This window comes from Bos mutus, chromosome 19 (assembly GCF_027580195.1).
Source record: "Bos mutus isolate GX-2022 chromosome 19, NWIPB_WYAK_1.1, whole genome shotgun sequence".
NCBI classification, from domain to species: domain Eukaryota; kingdom Metazoa; phylum Chordata; class Mammalia; order Artiodactyla; family Bovidae; genus Bos; species Bos mutus.
The window spans coordinates 27,401,794-27,428,314 of NC_091635.1; the positions used below are offsets into that span (position 1 = coordinate 27,401,794).

Sequence of the window (26,521 nt, forward strand, 5' to 3'; positions counted from 1 at the left end):
TGTTTACAACATTTTATTAAAGTACAAAATAGTTGGAATTAAGCTAAATAGAAAAACATAGTAAATATTTACAAAAACATTAACATCACTCAAGTCACACACATGTAATGAATGCAGGAAGGTCTTGAAAAGTTTATAAATGGAAAATTATGGAGATTTCCCAAAATGGATATAAAAGCTCACTGCTGAGTATAGTATCAATATTCTTTGAGAATATTGTTCCTGACTCCTTTGCAATCTGAGAGGACAAGTCAAGTGTTGAGATAATCACAACTTAGGATCTAATTTTCTTCATTTTATTGACGGTTTCTGCTGTTATTCAAAAGGATATGAAGAATATGAACAATTTTTCACTGCTTAAAAATTCAGCATATAAAAGGCTGAGTGAGTATTTGGAACTGGAACTACATAGAGTTCTATCTGATGGAAAATTACTTATAAAACTAAGATAAAACAGAGAACTAATCATGCTCTATCTCATATTTACTGAAAGTAGGCAGAGTAGAAACTTTTATGTCAAAGGGCTCCAATTTTAGCTTAATGAACTGTCAAACTACATTATGCTAAAGTTACCACACAACTATCCCGAGAGGCCAGGAGAACCTAAAATCATACTTTAAAAGACAAGAAAACAGACTAAATACATATACAAAGCAGAGAAGAAAACAAAACACTGTCCACGAGATGGTCACAGTATTATACAGTATTACACAGAGATAAAGGACACTTGGGCTCTACATACTTCACTTTAATGGTCCTGAACTAAAACTGCCTTCCCCAAACTAAATTCAGAGGGGAGGAAATTGAGACATTTACCTAACTTTAAGATCATTACTTAAAATAGTCACCTCACATTTTAAAAGAAATCATCTTCATCTGATTCTTCAAGGTACTTTATAGGTTTCTTTGTTCTTACAGATTTTGCCCGAGAACCCACAGCTGAGTCCAAGTCCAGATGGAAATCATCACTTTCCTCCTTGGGTTTCTAAAAAAGAACAGTGCAAATAATTTCCAGTATCAACCGGACAGTAGAATTTCAATGCAAAAAATATACCAACAGACTACAACTCAAGGAATTTTCCACCTTCTAACAAGCAGTAAGAAACAGACCAAAGGCAAACCTCTCATTGACTGATTAGTGACATTTAGCTGTTTTACAGCTAAACTACATAGAGTACAAGGGTAATGGATTTACATTTATTTTCTTAAAAATGAGCCAAATTATTAGCAGCAAAGCTTGATTACGTGTTTCACAGTAACTTTTTTCAGTGGGAAAAAAAAAACCTACAGTGAAAGGACCGACTAGAACAAGTACCTTGCTTGTGACTGCTTTGGAGATCAGTTTCTCAAAATTAGAGTCGGAATCATCAGAGGAGGACGCCTTCCTTTTGCGGCGAGTCTTGGTTTTGGGGGCATTAGGCTTTTTAGAGACATCAGAATCCAAGTCTGGATCCTTTTTGGTTTTTTTTGGTGCAGCCCTTTTTTTGGTGCCTGTAGTGGAGGCGGAAGGCTGACCTGTAAGACAGGCATTCATCATGGTCACTCTTAGCTGAACTGTTTCCACAGTGAACTTTCTTTAGCAACTTGTTTTCTGCTTATATTTAACATAGGAAAAGACAACAATCGAGACGAAAATGCATAAGAGAATTGAAATATTCTTAAGTATCTGATTTTTTTTGTAGTTATAGGCTTCATGTTAAGTGTTTGTAACTGTTTCTAAGTCCCATCCCTGTCATAGGTATGACTAGTTAGGATAACACCTGGCATTTTGAGAAACACTTTTTAAAAATCTTCTGACTAGCAATTTTGATTATAAAGATCTAAGGATTTGTTTTCATTTAGACAAGGTCTTTATTTTAATACCTATAGTAAATTTGGAGAATAAAAATTTGAAGTTGACTTCTAGAAGCCAGTTAGTTAATCCCAATATTACCCAATTCAAAGACTGAGGCTCACTTTTTGCTGCTGTCTTCTTTGCTGTCACATTCTTTTTAGGAACAGGGTTTATGGTTTCAGTTACAGCTGGGAAATCTGCAGCAGGAGAGCTTGGAGGAGGTGGTGCATTATCCTCAGCATCATCAGCATCAAGCTCTGTTACTTCAAATGGAAAGGAAAGTAGTACATATAAGCAATACACAAAAATCCGTGCTTTGTCCCTGCTCTGAATTCCTATTCAAACACCATGTTTGTGACTTTTCTGGAATATTTCAAACACACTTTTATAACTTTGTTCTAATTTCTGGGTTCTTCATCAGCAAAGTTATTTTTTGTATCTCTAGCACAGTACCTGGCAAGCACATGGTTACTTTTAATATATTAAATGGAGAACTTATTCATGTGCAAAACTAAATCTAATGACCAATATCAATGTAATACTAACAAGAACCCACATTTATTTTCAAAGACAGGACTTGGATAATATAGTCTGGGTTAGAAGCCAGGTGGACCTGAGTGTCCAGTAAAGCAGACATCTCACAATTTTTACTTAAATACATACCTGATGAGGCACTCTTCAGTGGCTTCAGTTCTTTGTTACTATGTCTAGAATAAAATAAAACAAAACATCCTGACGACCAGTTCTAAATGTGTCAAACAACAAAGAATATATCATCAACTATTAAAAACAATCATGCTAAAATCCCTATTAGAGAGGATACTTACTTCGGGGAAGTTTGGATCTTAGGTGGACTAGCATTTGATGGGACAAAATCATCTTGAGTGTCTTCATCAAAATCTGAAAAATCTTCATCTGAATCCAAATCCATTGTGAATTTGGTTTTTGCTGTTAAAAATATACATATGCAAAGAATCAAAGAGGACAACAGGAGAAATATTTAATCCACATATTAATACAATATGTCCTGAAGATATAAGCTTCAGTTTAATCTTTGAAAAGATGTCTTAATTTCTCAAAAATTTAATTACTGCTCTAAGATAACAATTTCTGGGATTATGTATCTTGAAATACACAGGTCGTTTGAATTTTTCAGAATATGCAGCATGTTCTTCACTTTTCCTTACCTGCTGCTCTCCGTGACTCTTTTTCTCGTGGAGGGACATCAAAATTACTTTCGTTACTGCTCATATCTGATTCTGAATCGGACCAGGGGTTTCTTTTCTTTGCTTTCTTGATTGGTTTAAATGGCAATGTAGTTTGTTTCTTTGTCTTGGTAACTGGAAAGGAGATAGGAATTAACCATCTTTACATATTCTCTGACTCACTTTTCTCCATCTATCATCCATCTATCCTTCAAATATTAGGTTGCCCAAAAACTTCATTTGGCTTAAAGTGTAAAAATAAAAGATATATTTTTCCTATTTACCAAGGACTTTATTCAACAAAGCAGTCACTAACTGAATGAACTTTTTGGCCAACCTAATACTTAACTGTGCTAGTACTGGGAATACAATGGTGAACGGAGACAGACATAGTCCCCCTTGCTAAGGAGCTTATAGCTTGGTCATCTAATCCCATAGTAGTAGTAATCCCACAGTATATGTGTTTGCATAGGGCATGCATCAATAGTATGCGTGTGCTGCTGCTGCTGCTAAGTCGCTTCAGTCATGTCCGACTCTGTGCGACCCCAGAGACGGCAGCCCATTAAGCTCCGCCATCCCCAGGATTCTCCAGGCAGGAACACTGGAGTGGGTTGCCATTTCCTTCTCCAATGCATGAAAGTGAAAAGTGAAAGTGAAGTCACTCAGTCGTGTCCGACTCTGCACGACCCCATGGACTGCAGCCTACCAGGCTCCTCTCATGGGATTTTCCATGGATGCATGTATATATATATAAATATGAGGCTTTTGCAAGAAAGAGGTGTTTGAGCTGAGATCTGAAGTTTAAACAAGAGTTAACTAGCTGAAGGGAAATGGATGACAAACATTCTAGTTCAGGATATAACACGTACAAAGTTCTGTGAGAAAATACAGTGCGTTTAGGAAGCTGAAAGAAATCCATTATGGCTGGAAAACAGAAGTCAGGAGGAGAATGGCTGGTCTTGTTAAGAATTTTGTTTTAAAAAGGGAACTTACATGACCAGATTTGCATTTTTAAAGAGTTTTGTAGGCTACAGTGTGGAGATGGGAAAGGCATAAGAACAGCTGGAAGATCAATAAGTTATACAAGTCAAGGCAAGGGAGACAATGCAAAGGGAAGAATGGCTTGGCCCAAACCTTAAGGGGCATTTAATGGCTGAGTTGAGGAGGTTTAAAGTCACTAAGTCTTGTTAATTCTTAACCCCAACTATCTCTCATACCCACCCTTTGCTATTTATTTCCCTCATTTAGGCCCAAAGATAAGAAGAACAGTCTCCCTACTGGTCTACTTAGTTCTTTCTTCATATACCTAGTTGAATCCAACATATCCACCCTCCCCAACAACCTGGTTTCCTAACTCTCCACAATCTGATATAACTATTTGCTACTATTTTTCAAAATAAACCCTCCCACTCTGCGAAGGGGGCCTTCTCATTGTCCCATGCACATTATATAATACTTATTTGATTCATTGGCTTTATATGCTAATTGATTGCTTTGTGTTGTTCAGTTGCTAATTTGTGACCCACTCTTGGTGACCTCATGAACTGCAGCCAGGCTTCCCCATCCTTCACTATCTCCTGGAGTTTGCTCAAATTCATGTTCATTGAATTGGTGATGCTATCTAACCATCTCATCCTCTGCCACCCCCTTCTCCTTTTGCCTTCAATCTTTCCCAGCATCACGGTCTTTTCTAATGAGTTGGCCACTAGCATCAAGTGGCCAAAGTACTGATTGCTAGGTAGTTTAAACAGCATAGTACATACGGCATACTTTTATTCCTTTTTTGGAGGATAACTGCTGTGCAACGTTGTTGGTTTCTGCCATACAACAATGTGAATCAGCCGTAACTATATATATATCCCTTCCCTCTTGAGCCCCCCTCCCATTTTCTTACTACTTCTTTTTCAACACTAAGATCTTTAGGGGACAACAGACATGGTTGGATGGCATCTGGACATGAGTTTGAGCAAACTCTGGGAGACAGTGAAGGACAGGGAAGCCTGCAGTGCTGTAGTCCAGGGAGTCTCAAAGACTCGGATGTGACCAGTCAACTGAACAACAACAAAAAATGTTTCTATTTGTTTTATTCATCTTTGTACTCCCCACAGAACTGAGCACACATTACCTATCAAAAGTAGGTACTCAAGGATAGATATATACATCAATCAATGGAATAGAGTTGAGAATCCATAAATAAACTTTAGATTTTTGGCAAAAGTGAAAACAATTCAATAGGGAAAGTTTTTTCAATATATGATGCTGGGTCATCTGGATATCCACATGCAAAAGAATGAAGTTGGACCCCTTGCTTATACCATATGCAACTTACTTCAAAATTACCTAAATGTAAAAGCTAAAACTAAAAACTCTTAGAGGAAAATAGGGATAAATCTTTTCTTCTTTTTTTGGCTACACCACAGGGCTCGCAGGATCTTAGTTCCCCAACTAGGGATCAAACCTGGGCCCTCAGCAGTGAAAGCATGGAGTCCTAATCACTGGACTGCCAGGGAATTCCTTAGGCAAAAGATTAGATATGACACCAAAAATATGAGCAACATTAGAAAAAGATAAATTAGACTTCATCAAAATTAAAAATTGTGCTTCAAAGGACACCATCAAGAAAATGAAAAGATATTTCACAGGCTGGCAGAAAATATTTGAGAATCATATATCTGATAAAGATCTGGCATCTAGAATATAAAGAACTCTTCCAACTAACTCAACAATAAAAAGACAAATAACCCAATGTAAAAAATGGGCAAAGGATCTGAACAGACACTTCTCCAAAGAAAGTGGAAACAATCCAAATATCAGCTGATGACCAAATAAATATAATGTGGTATATTCATACAATGAAAAACTATTTGGCAACAAAACAGAATGAAGTATTGATACATGTTACTACATGGCTGACCCTTGAAAACATTATGTTAAGTGAAGAAGTCAGCCACAAAGGAAAATATTACATGATTCCATTCATATAAAATGTCCAGAATAGACAAATCTAGACACAGAAAGTAGATTGGTGGTTGCCTGGGGGAAGGGGGAGTTGGGAGAAAATGGAGAGTGACCATTAATGGGTACAGTGTTCTTTGCAGGGCAAGAAACTGTTCTAAAACTGAGTATACTAAAATCACCGAATGGTACACTTTAAATGAGTGAATCTTGCATATGAGTATGTTAAAACAGCTCAATGAAGATGTTAAAAATAAGTAGATATTCAATAAAGGCATAAACAAATGGTTAGAGTTGTTATTTCTATTTAATTTACTGAGTGAGTGTTAAGTATATCCCAGGTACAGTGCTGAACTCTGGGGATAAAACAACATGACTAAGATGTGGTGACTGTCTTCAAGAAACTTTATATATGAATATGGTTCCAAATAGGAAAAGGAGTACGTCAAGGCTGTATATTGTCACCCTGCTTATTTAACTTCTATGCAGAGTACATCATGAGAAACGCTGAGCTGGAAGAAGCACAAGCTGGAATCAAGATTGCCGGGAGAAATATCAATAACCTCAGATATGCAGATGACACCACCCTTATGGCAGAAAGTGAAGAGGAACTCAAAAGCCTCTTGATGAAAGTGAAAGAGAAGAGTGAAAAAGTTGGCTTAAAGCTCAACATTCAGAAAACTAAGATCACGGCATCCGGTCCCATCACTTCATGGCAAATAGATGGGGAAACAGTGGAAACAATGTCAGACTTTATTTTTTGGGGCTCCAAAATCACTGCAGATGGTGACTGCAGCCATGAAATTAAAAGACGCTTACGCCTTGGACAAGGAAAGTTATGACCAACCTAGACAGCATATTCAAAAGCAGAGACATTACTTTGCCAACAAAGGCCTGTCTAGTCAAGGCTATGATTTTTCCAGTGGTCATGTATGGATGTGAGAGTTGGACTGTGAAGAAAGCTGAGAGTGGAAGAATTGATGCTTTTGAACTGTGGTGTTGGAGAAGACTCTTGAGAGTCCCTTGGACTGCAAGGAGATCCAACCAGTCCATTCTAAAGGATATCAGTCCTGGGTATTCACTGGAAGGACTGATGCTAAAGCTGAAACTCCAGTACTTTGGCCACCTCATGCGAAGAGTTGACTCATTGGAAAAGACTCAGATGCTGGGAAGGATTGGGGGCAGGAGGAGAAGGGGACGACAGAGGATGAGATGGCTGGATGGCATCACTGACTCGATGGATGTGAGTCTGAGTGAACTCCGGAAGTTGGTGATGGACAGGGAGGCCTGGTGTGCTGCAATTCATGGGGTCGCAAAGAGTCGGACACGACTGAGCGACTGAACTGATGTTATATATATTAAAACCTTATAACCAGCTAGAAAGTGAAACTTAACAAACTGAGCATTTTCTTCAGAGCCCAATAAAGTATTTCATTACAAAAATCAAATACCAAGGAAAAAGATAGGGAATTTCAGATATAGTCCTTCATGGACCTCAAGAAGAACTTCTGAATATCTATGTGGAACATACTAGGTAACAAACAGAATTTAATCTCAACTCTACATCATTTTTCTTAAGATGTTTCAATACCTGGCTCTCTTTTCTGTTTCTTTTCCAGTCTCAGTTTTTGGCTTTCCATTTCCATTCCATCCTCTTGAGGGCTTCCTTCAGTATTTTCACTCTAAAAGACCGCACAACAAAAATGGTCAAATTCTGCCAACTTATTATTCAGAATAATATAGGGTCAAATATACAAATATATATTTGGTCAAAGAGTGATTTTTTTTTTCTTTCTATTTTGGCTAAGAGCTCTGAATAATGGTATGGGTATGACTTTTTCAAAGATACTTAAACATTGAAAATAAATCAGGCTCGTAAGAAAGGGAAGTTATGATGAGTTGATAAACTCCAAACTACGGGATTAGAAGTTCTATGATTAGTTCAGTTCTAAGTGGAAAAATGCTTAAAGTGTTTTATGTATAAGCTTTCAAGAGTATCACCTTAATTTTCTTTTTAATTTTCTTTTCTGCCTCTGCTTTCATTTCTTCAGTCACTCGGGGGATGACTCTTTTTCCACTTGGAGAAGGCAAAATTTCTACCATTTGTGTTTTTTTCCCCTTTGCTTTCCCACCTTTCCCAGGAAGTCCTATTTGTTCATCTTGTTTCTCCTTTGCTTCAACAACCTAGAAAAGGTGGATATAAGAAAGCAAGGCTATGGGGAGGAAGATGGGAGGGAAGTTCAAAACAGAGGGGATATATGTATACCTATGGCTGATTCATGTTGAGGTTTGACGGAAAACAACAAAATTCTGTAAAGCAATTATCCTTCAATTAAAAAATATATATATACAATGGGGTCACATCAAAAAAAAAAGAAAGCAAGTCTATAAGCTAACAAGGACATTACAGCATAGATGTCACTTTATCCCTAGGGACAGAATAAAAGGCAATGATTAAACTGATTTCAGTTTGTTACATCTCAAAGGTAAATTTGTGATAAGCTGTTCAAACATTAAGGCACACTTTGAAAAGTGGAGATAAAAGACTGAGTTCTACGTTTGATTCTACAACTTAACCTTTGAGGATAAAATGGGGAATCAGAATTAAGGATAAAATACATATACATACACATAAATGTATACGTTTATAAACTCAAATAAACAGAAAGGATGTGATTCCAGTAATGTATCCAATCACCAATTACAAGCTAGACATCCAAACTGAAGTGCAATAACATAAATCTTCACATTAAAGATTTTAGCTTAATTTATGGAATTAAGATACTTTTTCTTATGTTAAAGATAATGTTGCAAAACAGTATTACTGATTTGGAAACAAAGGATCTTCTTAAACTACTGATTAGCCAGCCCTGAAGGAAACTGTCTTTGTCCTTTCAGGTTTACTTGGGGGGCTGGGTTGGTGTTCTTCTACATTTAAATTCTCACTCCCAATAGGTCAAAAATCAACTTTTGTCCTTTCCCCTCTTCCTGTGAAAACTTCTAGGTAGTGTGTTTCCTGGTACCATTTACTTATGCCCCCTATATTCTTTCTATTGTCAACTGTGAAATTTCCTGACGAGGTATATTGCTAGAATAGCTTATTTCATTAATACAAATTCTAACATGGGCATTATAAACTACACACCTCCAGCTCTTCAACAAAAGCAGCCAAGTCTTCTTTCCACAAATCTGATGGACTCTTTCTCTTCAATGTTTCTAGCTCTTGCTCCTTCATAAGACAGTCAGAAAATTAAGAGTTAATTTATGTGCATAAACAGCATTTTCCCAAAGCCCACAATTTTCTTTCACCATTAGAATACAACCAAGCAACATGTACTATCCAGCAACAACTCACTTTTTCATTTCTTAGTTTGCACAGTTCATCTTTCTTTTCCTTGGTTAGATACCAAAGAGGCATGTCAAGAAGGTAGTTGAAGGTAGGTCCAGAATCTGTTGCAGAGTCACTCTTTTCAGTTTCCTTTTCACTGTCACTTTCTTCATTTTCTTCTTCATCCGGAACCTAAACAAGAAATTAAAATGTATCTTTAATAGGAAATGTGAAATATAGACATTAGATTGTACACAATCTCTAATAACATAGAAAATGCTAACCAAGAAATTACCTTTTGCTGGGCTTCTTTCCAAGCCTTCACAGGATCCGAATCATATCCTCTCTGAATCAGAACTTTAATTAACTCTTTCTTAGGCTTATTTTCTATTTAAACAAATGTGAACACAGAGACAGTAGTTTTGAGCAATATTTTAGGAAAGGATAAAGTTTTTACCATATTAAGTCAAAAGATTAAAACTGGAACTTATAAGGTCTTTTTGCATAAATTTGTACATCCTGGTGGACACCAAGTCTTCTCCCTAAACCACTGATAAATATAAATTACCACAAGGGGGCAGTCAAATCATATATGAGGTTGTGATCTAATCATAACAGAAGACAATCAAAACCTTTATTTCTGATAAATATCAACCTCAATTATACTCTGTTCTTTTCATTTCAACACTCGAGCAGGTAAGTTCTTAGTGCCACCATCCAAACATTGATTTCTCTTGATTATGGCCCCTTACAATGCATTTGTTCCCTTTTTTCTATAGTACCCCCTTCTCAGTGTCTACTATAGTCAATTTATTAGACTTTGAGGGATACTGAATGTTACTAGCTGTGATATAGTGAGGTTCTAAGTGCCAATTAACTTGACATAAGTCACACCTTTAGGCCTTCTATATTAACTCTTCAAGAAGCCTGGACAGTCTCTAGTATTTCCTAAATTCTAGTCAACTAAATATAATCTTTACTTTTTATTTTTGAGTCATACCCAATATTATTTATTTAGCTTTGTCTTAAGCGGTAGTATCTGTAAAATTAGGGGACTGAGATGCACTGTTATAGTATTTTAAAAGACCCATGAATATGTTACTATTAAACTAAACATTTTTGTGTACCATTAGAAAATTATCCTGTGATCACTATGTAACTTGTGTTGTCATGTGTTGGTACTTGCTACTACAACCCATAGTTACCTGGCTTTTTAGTTAATCCTGGCCAGAGCTGAGGCTTCTAACTTTAGTCAAAACTGTTTTATTCCTGGTTAATACTTAAACTTTGATTTTGTTGCTTCTGGAATGTCTTAAAATTCCCTTAGACAGGACTTTCAGTCTTGGGTATACAATTTACTTATAATATAATCCATTTAAAATCCTCCTTCCTTTTTGGTTTTTCTATCAGACTTCTCTCTGCTGTTATCAATCAGTTTACACAGGGACCTCTTCTAGCTCTCCATTCTCTTCTGTCTAAAGCGAAAGTGAAGTCACTCAGTTCTGTCAGACTCTTTGTGACCCCATGGACTGTAGCCCACCAGGCCCCTCCATCCATGGAGTTTTCTAGGCAAGAGTACTGGAGTGGGTTGCCATTTCCTTCTCCAGGAGATCTTCCCGACCCGGGAATTGAACCCGGTCTCCCGCATTGTGGGCACTTTACCGTCTGAGCCACCAGGGAATGTTAACTAATTTCTGATTTCTCAAGATGCTCAGTCTAGGAAAAGCTAAGCTATCTCTTTTAAACCATAAATGCTTATTTAGATATATGAAAGACACACATGGAACCAGCAGAAATAAATGGATTTTGTCCTCCCTCCCTATCATTCCTCTTACCAAAACTGTTTAAAAGAAGTGAGGCAAGATTGTAATTTTAGTACAGGCAGTTATCGGTCCAGAAACATACCAATGATTATTTTGCCATCTATTTTCTCTAAGATAAAGCGAGCCTGATTATTCAGTTTAGCAGATTCAGCACCAAGCATTCCTAGAAGCCATTCTTTTCTTAATCCATAATATTTAAGCCTGAGTTCAAAGAAGTCTCTTAGAATATCCAAAACTGTGTCGTATTTCTTTAAACAGCCTACATGGTCAAAGAGGACCTAGAAAAGAAAAAACAAGATTAGAGTCAACAGTAGATAAATTGGCTAAACTTTAATGGTTTTAAAGGAATGACCTCATTCTTTGAAAATGTAAAAGTAGCCTAAGACATCCTTTAAAAATTGATATTAACCTGTAATATACATGGAAACACGTTTATCATAAAACAGGACATACCATAGAGTTGCATGTGAGACTAGTTTGGAGTTTGAAGACTTTGTGTAGTCCAGCTCTCTCTGCCTCCGCCAGCTTTTCTTCAGTCATCTTCACAACAAACTTCACAGTGGTGTCTGTGTGGTATTCCCTATAATCTGTTATGAGAGGCGGTGTCTTCTCAGTGCCATTCAACATGGGCTCAAGAACCTGTTCCTTATATGTCTAAAAGAAAGAATCCTTTTGTAAGTTTCTAAAACTTAGGCTCCTGTGTATTCAACATACGTTAGTATAAAAAATGTTTCCCCATCACAGAAATCAAAAAAGAAATCCTTACTTACCTGGGTCCACGTTCTGATGGGAAGCTCTGAGATTTCAATGGTTGTAGAATTAAGAATAGCCACTTCACCACTAATCACATATTGATTTGGAGCCAGCTCCTCAACAGTACCCTTGAAGTTCTTGTAACTTGGAAGCTAAATTGGTATTTAAAAAAAGAATGTTTTCGAAATGTGATACTAAAACAAATCCCAACAGCATTAAACAGTAAATCTAACATTAAGCAATAAATAAATTTTTATGCTCTTTAGCTACATCATCTGCTGAATTGAAACCAGAGGAAAACTAAGGTTCTTAGTCCACAGAATAGTTACCATTGGCAAAGGTTCTTCTCCATCCATCAAACGTCTGATGTTATTCACAACTTCACGAACATCAAAGTTGGGGATTTTGCAGGACCACCCAGTACCAATTCCTTCAGCGCCATTTATCAACACCATGGGTATAATAGGAATATACCATTCAGGCTCAACACGCTGGTTGTCATCATATAAAAACTTTAATGTATGGTCATCTTTTGCTGGAAATAACAACCGAGCCAAAGGGCTAAAGAGAAAACAAAGAATGTTGTTTTAGAAAAATATTGGCTTTGATACAACTTTCATGGAAAGAACATGTGTTATTTCAGATATATACATAAAAACTACCTTGGCTTTACCTGTTAATATTCATTTACCAATATTATTTAGAGTATTTTCTACATATATGTCAAGCACTACAGATATTAAGTCTCAGTCTTTAAGGAACTCAGTACAGGTAGATACTCTAGTAGTACAGCCAATGAATGTACATTTTGTCAGGTGGTATGGTAAATATTAAATAGATAAAGTACCTAAAATTGGTTGAGGGGCTGCTAAGGAATGCTAAGCCCTTTCTGATAGGATAATATTTGAGCACAGAAGAAACTGAGAGAAAGTGTACATACAGCAAACAGAGGTACCAGTAAGTCAGAGGCACTGAGGGAGTGTGCTTGGCCTCTTTGATTATAGGCAAAGAGGCCAGGTGTGTTTGAAGAAGAGATAGTATGAGATGGAATCAAGACATGGGGAGGGGGAGCACAGATCATATAGGGTCTGGCTTGCTAAAATAAAGCTCTAATTTTTTTCTGAATGAAGAAGTTATTCCAGTGGCTAAGAATCCACCTTCCAATGCAGGGGACATGGGTTTGATCCCTGGTCGGGGAACTAAGATCCCATATGCTGTGAGGCAGCTAATGAGCCCGTACACTCTAGAGTCCATGCACCACAACTAAAGAGAAGCTCATGTGCTGCAACAAGGATTCTGCATGTGACAACTAAGACCTGATACAGCCAAATAAATAAATATTTTTTAAAAAGTTGGAAGGTTTTGAACTCGAGTAACCTATTAAAAAAGTTAATCTACTGCCAACAGAAAGAAGGGTGGTAGACTATACTAGTCTATATATTGAATGGGGTGACTAAGTATTTTTCCAGTTCAGAGTCCCCAGGACTTGCTGATGAACTGGATGCAAGTGTAGAGAAAACAAGTCAAAGGTAACTCCAAATTTTTAGCCTGAGAATTAGGAGGATGGTATTTCATTTACTGAGACAGGGACTAAGAGTGTAGTTTTGAACTTATGTTTGAGATATTTATTAGACATCCAAGTAGTAAAAGCTGAGAGGGACATGAAATTTAGAGGCCAGGGCTGGAGCTGAGACTGGATGCATGAGATATCATCCCTGGATGGGAAGGCAGTATAGTTAGTAGAAAGAGATCAGATGAAGAAGCCCCAGGGCCGGCCATAATTTGGAGGTTGGGAAGATGAGAAGGACCCAGTGAAGAAGACTAATAAGGAGAAGAACCAACAGCCTAGTGTCCTGGAGGACAAATAGAGAAAAAAAGAGGCTCAGGGATGGAATTATTAATTATGCCCTATGCTGTTGAAAGAATGAATAAGATGACAGTTGAAAATTGACCAATCATAATGTACTTTCCACAGACTTGTAAAGGAAGCAGTATTTCCACTTTGGTATTTAAGAAGAATTAAGTTCTTATCTTGACTCTGGCTTAAACTCTATATCGGAGTTTCTTAATCTTGGCACTACTGGGTCAGATAGTTCTGTGCTGTGCAAGTGCTGTCCTGTGCATTACAGAGCGTTCAGCAATACCCCTGGCCTCACTAGATGCCAATAGCATGGCTCCCCTAGTCATGACAATCAAAAATGTCTCCAGACATTGCCATATGTCCCCTCAAGGGTGAAATCTACCCTGGTTGATAACCACAGCTCTAGATGGAAGAAAAGAGAAGAAAATAAAAAGAAACAAGAGTAAAACATTTATAGTTTGGCAAGGAAACAACATTTTAAGGGATATAAAGGCTAAGCTATCAAACTGAAATAGAATTTTGATTTTCTACTCATTGCAAAGAGTAGACTAAACTTTAATGAGCTAGTTTAAAACAATTAAGAATGCAAACATTTGCATCAAAAATCCATTTTCTGATTAACTGAATTTTTCTGTTTTTGGTCAACTAACTCACAAGACTTCAAAATTGGAAATGACAATTTACTAAAAATCGGAAGCATACCCACCTGAGCATTGTGAAGATGTATCGAGGACTAGCAGAGTCCTTGCCACCATGCAACCTGGTACCAAACTGACCAATGGGCTGCAAAAGGTTCAGATTATTGCTGCCCACAAAGTTCTGAGCCAAATTGATAATGGTCATCATTAGTGACATCTGGGGGAAAAAAGATTCATTAGTCTCATCCATAGCCTCAATAATAACATGTCTATTGTTAAGACTATATTTCACTATAATCCTGTAAGGTTTTATGAAGTGTAGATGTTTACTGGCTTTTCCAAGATAAATACATGGCAGACGTAGTACGTAAACCTAAGACTTCTGGCCCCTAGTTCAGAAATTGCTTGCCTTCCAGCAATTTCTATCAAGTCTTAACCCTGAAGGCACAGCTCCTCCATTCACCCTCTGCAGAATGAAGTATTTCCTCCTCTGTGTTAAACACTACTCCTTTCTATTCTAGCACGTTTCACTCTATAGTTGTGTGAGTGTATGTGCACATGTGTGGTAGCCCTCTGGCTTAACTGTGATTATATGTTAAAGGTAGAGAATATATATGATTTAATTTTGTATACTCTGTACACAGTAAGCATTAAACAAATATTTACTAGGTGAACATCTACAAAGTACCTACTATATTTTGATTTGAAGCAACAAGCAAGACAATCATCTCTTTAAAAATCTAGAAACTTACAGGAAATCTTATTCTTTAAAAATGTTTTATATAATAAATGCAAAAAACCAATTTCAAAATAAAAAACGAACAGATGTATGTTTGTATAAAGGCAATCAATTCAGACATATATGAAAAATTAGAAAACTGCCCTTTCCCATTCCCAGGGATAACCAAAGATAACAGTTTGGAGTATATTATTATTCTGGTCTTCTTTTCTTTTCCCTCACTATGTTCTTCAGTGTTAGTACCTATAGATATGTTGTTGTTGCTAAGTCATGTCTGACTCTTTTGTGACCCCATGGACTCTAGCCTGCCAGGCTCCTCCTCTGTCCATGGGATTTCCCAGGCAAGAATACTGGAGTGGGTTGAAGAATACCGTTTCCTTCTCCAGGGGATATTCCTGACCCAAGGATCGAACACGTGTCTCCGGCATTGGCAGGCAGATTCTTTACCTCTAAGCCACCAGGGAAGCCCCACCTATCACTTATATCACAGATTCCATGTACAGATGTCATAATTTATAATAATTTTCCATTTGATGGACACTTTCCATGTCTAAATTTTGGCATAACAAAGTTATAGCAAACATTACTAAATATTAATATCTTTGAATGTAGATCCTTGCATATCTTTTGATTATAGTAGCCTTGTTTTAGACATTCCCTTCTCCAGGGGATCTTCCCAAACCAGGGATCAAATGTGGGTCTCCTGCATTGCAGACATATTCCTTAGCCTCTGAGCCATCAGGGAAGCCCATTATAGGCACATTATTTTTATAATCAGATTAAGTTACAAAATAAACAATTTTATAGTTTGATATATTTCACCAAATTATTCTCTACTATGGATGTACCAGCTTATACTTTCACCAACTGTTTGGAGAATGACTTTGCAGGTATTTCTGCTATAATGCTTTCCAGAAACATTATAGATAATGTGTTTACCTCACCATGATGATAAGAGGACATCTCAGCTACTGACCCAGCTAACTGGGCAACCTTCACCTCTCGCTTGTCATTCCGTTTGAAACATGTAAACAAAACCTTTCTCTGACCTGGTTTCAAACCTTCAAAATGAAAGACGTGCAAATATTAATATCATTAATTTAATCATTTCTAGGCATTGATTTCCATCTTATGGTAAAAATAGAACTCACCATCCACCATAGATGGGATAGACCTTTCATTATCAGAATTTGAAAACAGGATAAGTTCCTTGTTTATGAAGTCATTGTATGTCAGATATGTGGTAGCTTGCCCATACAAATAATCCTGAGGAACCAAAGAGAGTATTAAATGATCTAGTTTAAGATAAAAAACATCACTGGTCTTAACAATGCTTAATGCAAAAATAAAACAAAGCATTATCATTTCTATGCTAATTCTTAAAGTCTTTCAAAAACAAAGAATTATAAAGTATTTTATGTTTTAAAGACAAAGCAAATTTATTTGCTGTACAATTAGGAAAAAAGTTTATTGACTTTGTAGTTTCTTTCAGGTCTAATACATCTATGCAGCAATCATTAAATAAGGATATTTATAAGTAGTTATCTATTAACTTTTTTACTGAAACATTTATTTAGTAGCCTTAATTTGCTATACTATCAATTCTAAAAGGTCAGTAAATAGTACATTTTGTGGGATATATTAAAATTTTCTTACATCAGGAAGGCCAAGTAACTTTCGTTGTCTTCTATCTTCCATGAAATGAGTTAACCATTCCTTTCGATCATCTGTCTGCTTTTTGCTAAAGGCCTACAAATTAGAAGGTAAAAAAGATGTTACTGGCACTAACAGATACCAAAATATTTTTTCTAGAAAAAACTAACAAACCATAACTCAGTTTCTAAAATACCTGATTCCTTTCTTTGGAATATGTGTACTGAAAATCATCTATTTTATAGAACATTTTATTACATGAAAAATTAAATGTTTCAGTTGACTAGTTAAAACACTGATTTCTAAAACCAGTGTGTGTATGTGCTCAGTTGTGTCTGACTCTGCAACCCAATGGACTGTAGCCCACCAGGCTCCCTTGTCCATGGGATTTTCCAGTCAACTATACTGGAGTGGGCTGCCATTTCTTTCTCTAGGGGATCTTCCCGACCCAGGGATGGAACCCATGTTTCTTGCATCTCCTGCATTGGCAGGCGATTTTTTTTTTACTACTGCTCCACCTGGGAAGCCCCTCTAAAACCAGAATGTATTTGTGAAATACACTCAAACTCACCAGGCTGATTGCAGCATCATCTTCGGGACCGGAATATTTAAATTGGATACGATGTCTTTTCATATCTGCAAAGTATTCTTTAGCTTCCTTTGATGTGCTGGTACCCAAACCTACAAAAGCAAGAACACCAAGTTACTCCATATAAACCTGTACAATGGTATATAACAAAATGAGAAGTTCTATGTGAGTTTCAGTACAAACCTTTGTAATATTTGACTTTCCATTTTTTATGATTTGGTGTAGAACTCTTCCATTCTTCAAACTCAGGAAGGCTATAGAATGCCATTTCTTGTTTGTTTTTAGACACCTGAGGTAAAAAAAACACATTGCTATGGCTTTCCACACTGCTGGGTTCCCTGCATACCATCACACATCACTGAGGTTATATGTGTATCCAGGGTTGAGGAGTAGAGCCTTCAAATATCCATTATGGTACCTTAGAAATCAGTATACCTTTACAATGGGAGTGATAAATTCCTCCAGAAAACGATGTCGCAGAAGAGAGGGCCAGTTGTGATGGATAAAATTAATCAGCAAGCCTTTGATATGGGAACCGTCTTGGTCCTAGAAATATTTGGAAAGCCAAAACACAAAAGATTTGCTTAGAAACTAAAAAAAATTGTGACTGACATACTGGCAATTTCTCAAAAGTTTTTCTGTGGGGATTAAAGAAAAAAAAAGCTATTCAAATTTAGACTCACTTAACCTGTATTATATAATATGCATAAAATAGAAACATATCTTATTAGATGTGGACTAAAGATAAATAATATCCTTTCATGGCAGAAAAGCAATGCAACAATAAGACATGTTTAATTCTGACCTGATCTGTCATAATCATTATCTTTCCATAACGTAGAGTCTTCAGTGAATCTTCATCTTCATAGTTTTTCTTGTACTGAAGACCCACAATCTTAATTATATTGTTAATTTCAGCATTTTCCATTATCTGAAACGGACATATAGACAAAAAGGTAAGATTTTATTTACAAACTTTAAAGGAACAAAGAATTATAACAGTATACGTTGCTTGGATTTTTTGGAATTCCAGTATTTTTGAGTTATTAGCAGCAGCCTATACTTTACTAAGTCAGAAAGATCTGTTAAGATATGCTACATTATACACAATTTTCTAAAATAACGACAAACTAAGATATATTTTAAAATCTTATATATATCTTATATCCTCCCAATAAGGGGGTGAAATATAAGCTTAGATTCTGAAGATAGTTTTTATATACTCTACCTGTTTATGAGAAGCTTCTCGAACATTGAGTATTTTTCCTCTAAGAGGGAAAACCCCATACTTGTCTCTCCCAACCACACCAAGGCCTGAAACAGCCAAAGTTTTAGCTGAGTCTCCCTCTGTCAGGATAAGTGTACACTCAGTAGAGTTTCGGCCTCCTAAAATAAATAAATATTAGCATATTTAGTCCAACCTCAAATATACTAATTCAGACATGTGATAAAACACAAATAACTTACAATTCATAACAAGTTGGCTTGAGAGTGAAATAGAGTTAAGTAATTGGACTTATAGTTTAACTAAAGTTTGTAAGTTAATAAAGTCTTAGTTTCCTAGACTAATCTTTCATGATGATTATACTGTTGCCAAACATTTGCTTGATCATATTACATTTAACATATTTTGTGGGTAATGAGGTTTAGGACATGCCTCTAAAATATGGCACCTTGGCACATTATCTTATTAAGCTCAGGGAGTTTTGAGAAAAGAAAACTTTAGTAGAAGCAAGAATATCTCTCTGATCTCTCCCCTAAACTTCTCTCCTGAAGCAGGTCATAAGATCCTCATGAAGGAGGTGCTCGCCTTAAACCCGGAAGAAAAGAACATTTTAATCTAAGATTAAAGGTCACCAAGAAGAATCTGAATGAAAAGGCCATGCTAAGTTTCCCCAGGTTTACTATAATCAGCTAATAATCACTGTCCTATCATATCTTTCCAGAACTTTGCATTCTTCATCAAAGCTAGCATAAAATCACTTAAGTTTAACCATTTTTTTGGGTTTTCACTTCCTTACAAATTTTCAGGTCACATGAAACTATATTAAATAAATACACTTGTTTTTTTCCTGTTAATGTCTGTCATTTTATTTTTCAGAGATAGCCAGGGACTTAGGAAGGTTGAGAAGACTACTGTATAAACATTCTTGTTTTATACACCAAAATAATCATTTCAAAACTATTTTTAACAGTTAAAAACATAAATGACCCAAGTGTTCAGTAACAGGGAACTGGCTGATTTTTAACAAAGTACAAATATTCTGTTGAATATTAAGTGTCAAGGGAAAAATACCCACAGTATGCTGTCAATGAATCAAATCAAATAAGTATAAGATTTAAACTTTGGAAACATTAAATATGTACCTGCATCATTGGCATCATCAAGTTTGGGAATTCCTTTGATTCTGTTATGTTTTACAGCAGAACACTTCTTGTTTAACTGGATTTGGGCCTTAAATTTCACCCAATTTAGTATACTTTCTACAATACCACAGCCAATCGCCTGAAAATGAGAAGATTCATGTTAGGGAAAAAGAGTTCTGTCAGAAATATGGAATACAAATGAATTCCCACAAAAATGGGCAGGATGTGGCACATTTTCCTGTCTCAGATTATCACTATTGAGGCAGCTGGTTCCTTTGGGTTTTCATTCAATATTTACTGACTACATACTTATATGGTGCCAGGCACTGAGCTCCATGTGGAGATCTAGTGGTTAAAACAAATTAGCTGTAGTCCTTGTCCTAAAGGAGTTTGGTACAACAAGGAAGACAGAAATAAAATGAGCGATTACAGTATGAAGAGATAAGTGGAAAGCATATCATGTATAATAATATATGGCCAGTGTCTTATGGGAACAAATTTTTAGGGAAATGAATATAAAGTAAAGGTTTTCCTAAAGAAATGACAGTTAAGACCTAAAAGTAGTCAGCCAAGTGAAAAGCGTTTCAGGCAAGGTAATCCCTCTGCCCGAAATGTGAAAAAGCTCTAAAGAGGGAAAGAGTACTCTGTTTTTGAGTAATTTAAAGCCAGTAGGAGTGAGACTTAGGTAATGTGGGAAAAGTGGTACTGAGATAAGGTTGGAAACGGCAGGGTCTTGTAGGCTGAATTAAGGAATTCAGGTTTATGCAACCTAACAGTTGGTTGGAGCCTTTGACTAAAACAGGACATAGTTTTGTTTTTTGAGGGTGGGGAAGTTCCATGAATGGCGATTAGTGAGTATGGAGAGAACTGATTCAGTTTTGGATGTGTCCGCTGAGAGCAACTTAAGGCATTCAGTGCTTGGTAACTAGTTAGATGAGATAAATTCAGAAGTGATCTGAACTGGTGACATGTAATGGCCAAATAAACAGAGATGTCATATAGATGATAATTAAGGGCTTGGTAAGAGTTGGTAAGCGGTAAGGGTTGTTTTTTTAATTTCCTTTTCAGGGAGAGAAGACATGTGGGAGGAATTTTGGTTTCTGCAGAGTTGAGAAGGGCAATGGAAAATAAAGGAAGATGCTTCTATCGTTTATTTCCTTCCAAGTACTCACAGCTTTGATGAATTTTTCACTCAGCTGGCATGTTGATCCAAAGCTCTTGACTTGTAAAGTCATGTTCTCTTTTGTCTGGGAGTCGAAGGTTGGGTTTTCAATTAAGGCATTCACAAAAATCCACATGTGATTTTTTACCTGCAGCAAAAATTGACAGTAAATTACTAAAAATTTACTCATGCTTTATTTATAGACTTTTGCTTCTTCCTTGACTTTCAAGAAAGAACAGTGTTAAAGTATTGTACCTGATGTGCTTTTACTGCAACACCACCCTTGTTCTTTTTCTTCACAACATCAACAAGTTTAGTCACAATCTGATCAGCTACATAATCAACATGTCGGCCACCCTAATGAGGAAAAATACCAAACTGTAAATCCATTACCCTCAAAATTGTAATAATAATCAAACATTTTAAAAGCTAATTTAGTTCCCTTGATGCCAAGGTAGCCAAATATTCAAGTTCATTTTATATATTTAAAACAAGAATACTTATATGAAATATGTAAATATAAATCATGATTGATAATTCAAAAATAAAATTACCTTGGAAGTAGCAATGCTGTTGACAAAGCTAATTTGCTGAAAGCCTTTTTCACTCATTGTTAAACATACTTCCCACCTGTGGTTTACTTGTTCATGGATAACTTTCAATGGATTGCCAGTTTCATCTACCTTATCCTTCAGATACAGATCTACATAGCTACGGAATCCTTTCACCTAAAAAATAATAGTATTAATTTTTTTTAAGTAAATGAAAAAGTAGGTTATAAAGATTTTTCAAAACTAATGAAACGGTGTTCACTGATATGTATAAGAGGATGGTCATTAAAGGACACAAAAGGATTTAGTTAGAAGATTCTTTGAGAAAGACTTCAGTGAACTTAAAATAAGTTAACTGATTTTTTTAAAATGTGGCATTATGTTTTCTTTACAGAACATATCTGAGAAGTGCTAAGAAAAACAAATGGGAGGAAAAAAAAATCAACTTTGCTTTTGATGATGGTCACACAAAGTACCTCATTGCCTACATTCAGTAAAATACTTACTGGAAGCCTATTTCCATTGAGATAGACCTTGACATCTTTAGTGGATCCAGCAATATCATATGCTCTTCTAACCATCAGTGCAACAATATCTTTGTCTAGGCTTTGCATTTTAAACTTGGACAAATCAGGGTGGAAGGTAATACATGTATAATCTTCTCCACTAAAGGGCTTGAGTTCCATCTCACCAGCTTTCCCCATGTTATCCATCCATGTCTATGGAAATAAAGAATAGAGAGAAAAAAATTCAAGTTATCTCACAAACTAGAATTAAATAACACAAATTTACAAGTCCTAAAAAAAGAAAACCACACACTCAACCAAACCAACTCCCACCCCCCAACTCCCCTAATATACGTTTATGAGTAACTTTCTATGAGCTTCCCTAGTGGCTCAAGGTAGAGGGTAAAGCGTCTGCCTGCAATGCAGGAGGCCCGGGTTTGATCCCTGGGTGGGGAAGATCCCCTCGAGAAGGAAATGGCAACCCACTTCAGTACTCTTGCCTGGAAAATACCATGGATGGAGAAGCGTGGTAGACTACAGTCTGTGGTGTCACAAAGAGTCAGACACGGCTGAGCAACTTCACTTTCCCTCTCCCATGATTTAATAGATTATAAATTATGTTAAACCATTAATGCCACTATTTTATAATTATTATTGCTATAGCATAATTTATAATCAAGGCACAAGATACTCATTTACTTACCTGTTTGAACATTTTCTTGTATTCTCTACTTGCTGTTTCCACAGTAAATTTGGTACTGAATATGTTACACAGTTTGGCTCCATAGCCATTTCGACCACCTGGGCAAATAAATATAAAATGTGATTTAATTGTTCTTATCTCATTTACAGCTTTATTTCTTAATCACTGGCAATGCTATTTAATTATAGAGATTTACTCCCATATTTTTAACCTTTAGGCCACAATCTTTGAAAAGATGTATTTTTTCAGCAACAAATGTGTTTTTTATTTTCCTCAATACTCTACCTGTTACTTTCTTTTCTTCATCATCATAGTTGCTAGAAGTTAGGAGCTGTCCAAAGATAAGAGCTGGGACATACATCTTCTCAACTTTGTGTTCGACAACAGGAATACCTTTTCCATTATTCCATATACTAATTAAATTGTTTTCCCTAAGAAAAGAAGATTGAATTCTTTTTTTGTAAAACAGATGTTAAGCTAGTGCTTAATTCTTTTCATATTTAAATTCCATTGTCTCTAAAACACACGTCTCAATTTCTTTATGACTCTTTATATATATACCTTCTGAAATTCAGCACACGTAGTTCCTAACACTCATGAAATAGGAGCCAAAAGGAAAAAAAAAAATCAATCCTTTTCCAACACCTGGGCAGACACTGATAATACTGAAAAAATATGAAGCTTTAAAATGTTAGGATAAACAAAGGGAAATGACTTATGCCCAATGGAAAGAAAAGGACAAAATTTGGAAACAATATTATTATACCGCTTTTAAGAGGATCATCTGCACTGTCCCAGCTCCCTTAGCTTTCCCACCTGACAAAGCACACTGGCAAAACAAATATGAAAGCGCATTATCAATTGTAAACGTCCCTGCTCACCAATAAAATATTCAAAATTTATTCGGACTTATATTTTAGTTCTAACGACACACACTATGGTTCTTATTACATGTAGCTTGCTGCTGCTACTGCTAAGTCGCTTCAGTCGTGTCCAACTCTGTGTGACCCCATAGACAGCAGCCCACCAGGCTCCGCCATCCCTGGGATTCTCCAGGCAAGAACACTGGAGTGGGTTGCCATTTCCTTCTCCAATGCATGGAAGAGAAAAGTGAAGGTGAAGTCGCTCAGTTGAGAAAAGTGAAGGTGAAGTCGCTCAGTTGAGAAAAGTGAAGGTGAAGTCGCTCAGTTGTGTCCGACTCCTAGCGACGCCATGGACTGCAGCCTACCAGGCTCCTCCATCCATGGATTTTCCAGGCAAGAGTACTGGAGTGGGGTGCCATTGCCCTCTCTGACACGTAGTTTAAAACTAGCTTAATATTTTTTAAAAGACTATGGCATCAAGTCCTTAGGAGCACTCAAGCACATCATTAACACATTTCCCAAAAAGAATCTAAAGTATAGTTTATGTTATAACTGAATAGGATAATAACAAAGGGAAGCTACACCCTGACTACCCACAAAAGGACATTTATAAGCAGAAATGTTAGATCAAATTATTCTTTATCACCATCTGCTGGTTTACTGTTTGAATAGCATCATGAGAAAAAGTTATAGCTATAGACTCTGGAATACTTAGAGAACTTATTGGAGATGTTTATTGAAATATTTAGAGATAAAGTGTTATAATGTCTATAATTCATTTTGAAATGATTAAAAAATATAGATGGTACACAATATGGCAAAGTGTTGACAACTGTTGGATCTAGATGGTAGCTATCTAGATTGTTCATTTTAGCACTCTACCTTTCTGCACTTTTGCAAAATCCCATTAAAAAAAAGCTCAACTTTACTATAAATCAAGTAAATGCAATTAACAGCAACAGGGTGCTACAAAAAAACAAAAGACTAAGCAGGAGACTTACGGGTCAATTGTGATTCTAATACAAGACATTTTTGGGTCCCTTTGTTTGTTGTCTGCAGCATTGACTGAAAGAAAATACACATTTGTAAAAACTTAAAGTATTTTAGAAAACACTCTTTACCTCTAAGATATAAAAAGAAAAAAGTCTCAAGCAGTGCAGGAGTAACATTGATGAGGTATTCATTTAGCAATTTTTATTCATAGGACTGTTTCTAAGAACTCAACTTCCTAGATTCCAGCAGACTGTCTAACCTTTGCCAACTGTTTTTTGCTATGAATAATACTTCTCACATCTGACCAGTAGATCTTTGTATTAAGAATATACTTACCTAGAATCTCATCAAAGATTTTGTACAAACCAGGAACATAAGTGACTTCCCTATAGTTAATGCCAATATCTTCATCATAAACCCACATTTGCTGGAAATAAGAAAAAGAAATACGGTTACTTTATATATCTACTTTGTTTTATTATCATGGTTACTGTAAAGTCTTCTGAATTAGTATGACAATGTAGATGATAGCTTAGGCCAGTTCCAGAAGACAAAGTACATGAAATATAGAAAATTAACCTGGAAAAGTATTCATCTTAACTACACTTAATTAGCCTGATTTTACCTGGGTCACTGATTCCACAGAGCCAATGTAGGTGTCTGGGCGGAGCAGGATATGTTCCAGTTGTGTTTTCTTTTGATAGATTCTTTCAATAGACAATCTTTTCTTAGCATCTTCATTTTTCTTTGTTTTGCTGACTTGCATATTTTCATTTACAGGCTAGCAATTTTTTAAAAAATTAAAGAAAAGGGATTTTGAATCATAGGTTTATCAGAAACCAGAAACAAAATACCTATCGTAGTGGTCTGCTTACACACACCAAAACAAATCGCACAGCCTTTTGGTAGGTATCAATGGAGCTGGCATAGTTTTGTACAAACATGGCAATATAAGTTAACTGCAGCAGGTTCCCCCAAGTGTCAGTTTAAACAGACGTATTATTTTGCCATGTGTATCTGACATGGAAATACTTTCATGCGTTAGATGCCATCAACAGCACACACCCCCTTCTTTCAGATACTCCACACGTATCTACTGAGTGCCTACCAGGTCTCAGACACTTAACAGATTCTACAGTAGCAGTACGGGAGGATAAGGATTCCATCCTTTGGACACGTTAACGTTTTAAACACAGGAGGGACGTATTTTGAGCATCTCGGACCTGCCGGCTCCATAGTGAGAACCCTGTTCCTTGCTCTGCACTGTCCAAGGTCAGGGTCGTCCAATCCCATTTTCAGCCCCAGGTAGGAGAGGAAAGCATCTCTCAGTGCCGCGTAAAGCTACATGCGGACCACGATGCCATCGACCTACACCGGGACCAAATGAATCTCTAGAAACTGAAACACAACGCCGCACCCTAGAAGCCAGTACAGCCGACAATACTTCACTACTTGCACCAGAAAAAGGTTTCAGTCTCTTCGCGATCACGCCGAGCCCAGGGGACCCGAGTAGACGCGGAAAACCCACGCCCAGCCCTCGGCGGCCGGACTACGACCCAGACGCCTCTCTCTCACGGGCAGCCGGAGAGATGCCGGGACGCGCTGAGGCTCCGCGACGCGCCCCTCCCGCGAGCTGTACCTGTAGTGGCGACACCTCCATGGTGACGGTCGTGAAGAGGCTCGAGAACCCTGCAAGTGACTAAACCGGTGGGACCCTCGAGACAATCACTGAGCAAGCCTCTTCTCCACAGACGCACGTCGGTTAGGAGAGAGCTTCCACTCCGGTTTGAACCTTCCGCTAGCCCGCCCAAACCAGATAGGCCAATCGTTGACGCGCTCTCATCAGTTCCGTCCAGAGAAACCAATCAGAGCTGGCTTTTTATATTCACCAATAAACAGCTGAGCTGGCCCTTTTGAATGAACCAATTAGACGAGGGAGGCGGGACTAGACCGTTTTAAAAGACACCACTCGGAGTCGTAGCTGAGGCACGGACAGGG

General features: G+C 36.9%; 1 protein-coding gene across 1 annotated transcript; it reads right to left on the reverse strand.

The window, feature by feature from the left end:
• TOP2A (DNA topoisomerase II alpha) lies at window positions 1-26,319 on the reverse strand. Its single transcript, XM_014478879.2, has 35 exons — window positions 26,163-26,319; window positions 25,149-25,304; window positions 24,860-24,950; window positions 24,532-24,595; window positions 22,953-23,098; window positions 22,668-22,765; window positions 21,965-22,177; window positions 21,462-21,635; window positions 21,163-21,264; window positions 20,918-21,055; window positions 19,746-19,884; window positions 18,607-18,764; window positions 18,184-18,309; window positions 17,814-17,924; window positions 17,562-17,667; window positions 17,361-17,470; window positions 16,793-16,885; window positions 16,288-16,402; window positions 16,076-16,197; window positions 14,466-14,614; window positions 12,228-12,459; window positions 11,916-12,050; window positions 11,599-11,799; window positions 11,228-11,423; window positions 9,618-9,709; window positions 9,350-9,514; window positions 9,140-9,223; window positions 7,996-8,178; window positions 7,586-7,676; window positions 3,022-3,174; window positions 2,662-2,782; window positions 2,498-2,541; window positions 1,957-2,097; window positions 1,316-1,515; window positions 1-985 (listed from the first exon to the last, which is right to left on the reverse strand). The coding sequence occupies exons 1-35, from the start codon at window positions 26,181-26,183 to the stop codon at window positions 857-859; spliced, it is 4,599 nt and encodes a 1,532-aa protein (XP_014334365.2). The 5' UTR covers window positions 26,184-26,319; the 3' UTR covers window positions 1-856.
• Between the last annotated feature and the right edge of the window lie 202 nt (window positions 26,320-26,521).

Coding starts and splice junctions, on each gene's coding strand:
- TOP2A (XM_014478879.2), bottom strand. CDS start 26,183: ATGGAGGTGTCGCCACTACAG. Junction 22,178..22,667: donor ACAAGAAAATGTTCAAACAG/GTAAGTAAATGA, acceptor TTATTTCCATAG/ACATGGATGGATAACATGGG. Junction 2,542..2,661: donor AAGATCCAAACTTCCCCGAA/GTAAGTATCCTC, acceptor ATTTTATTCTAG/ACATAGTAACAAAGAACTGA.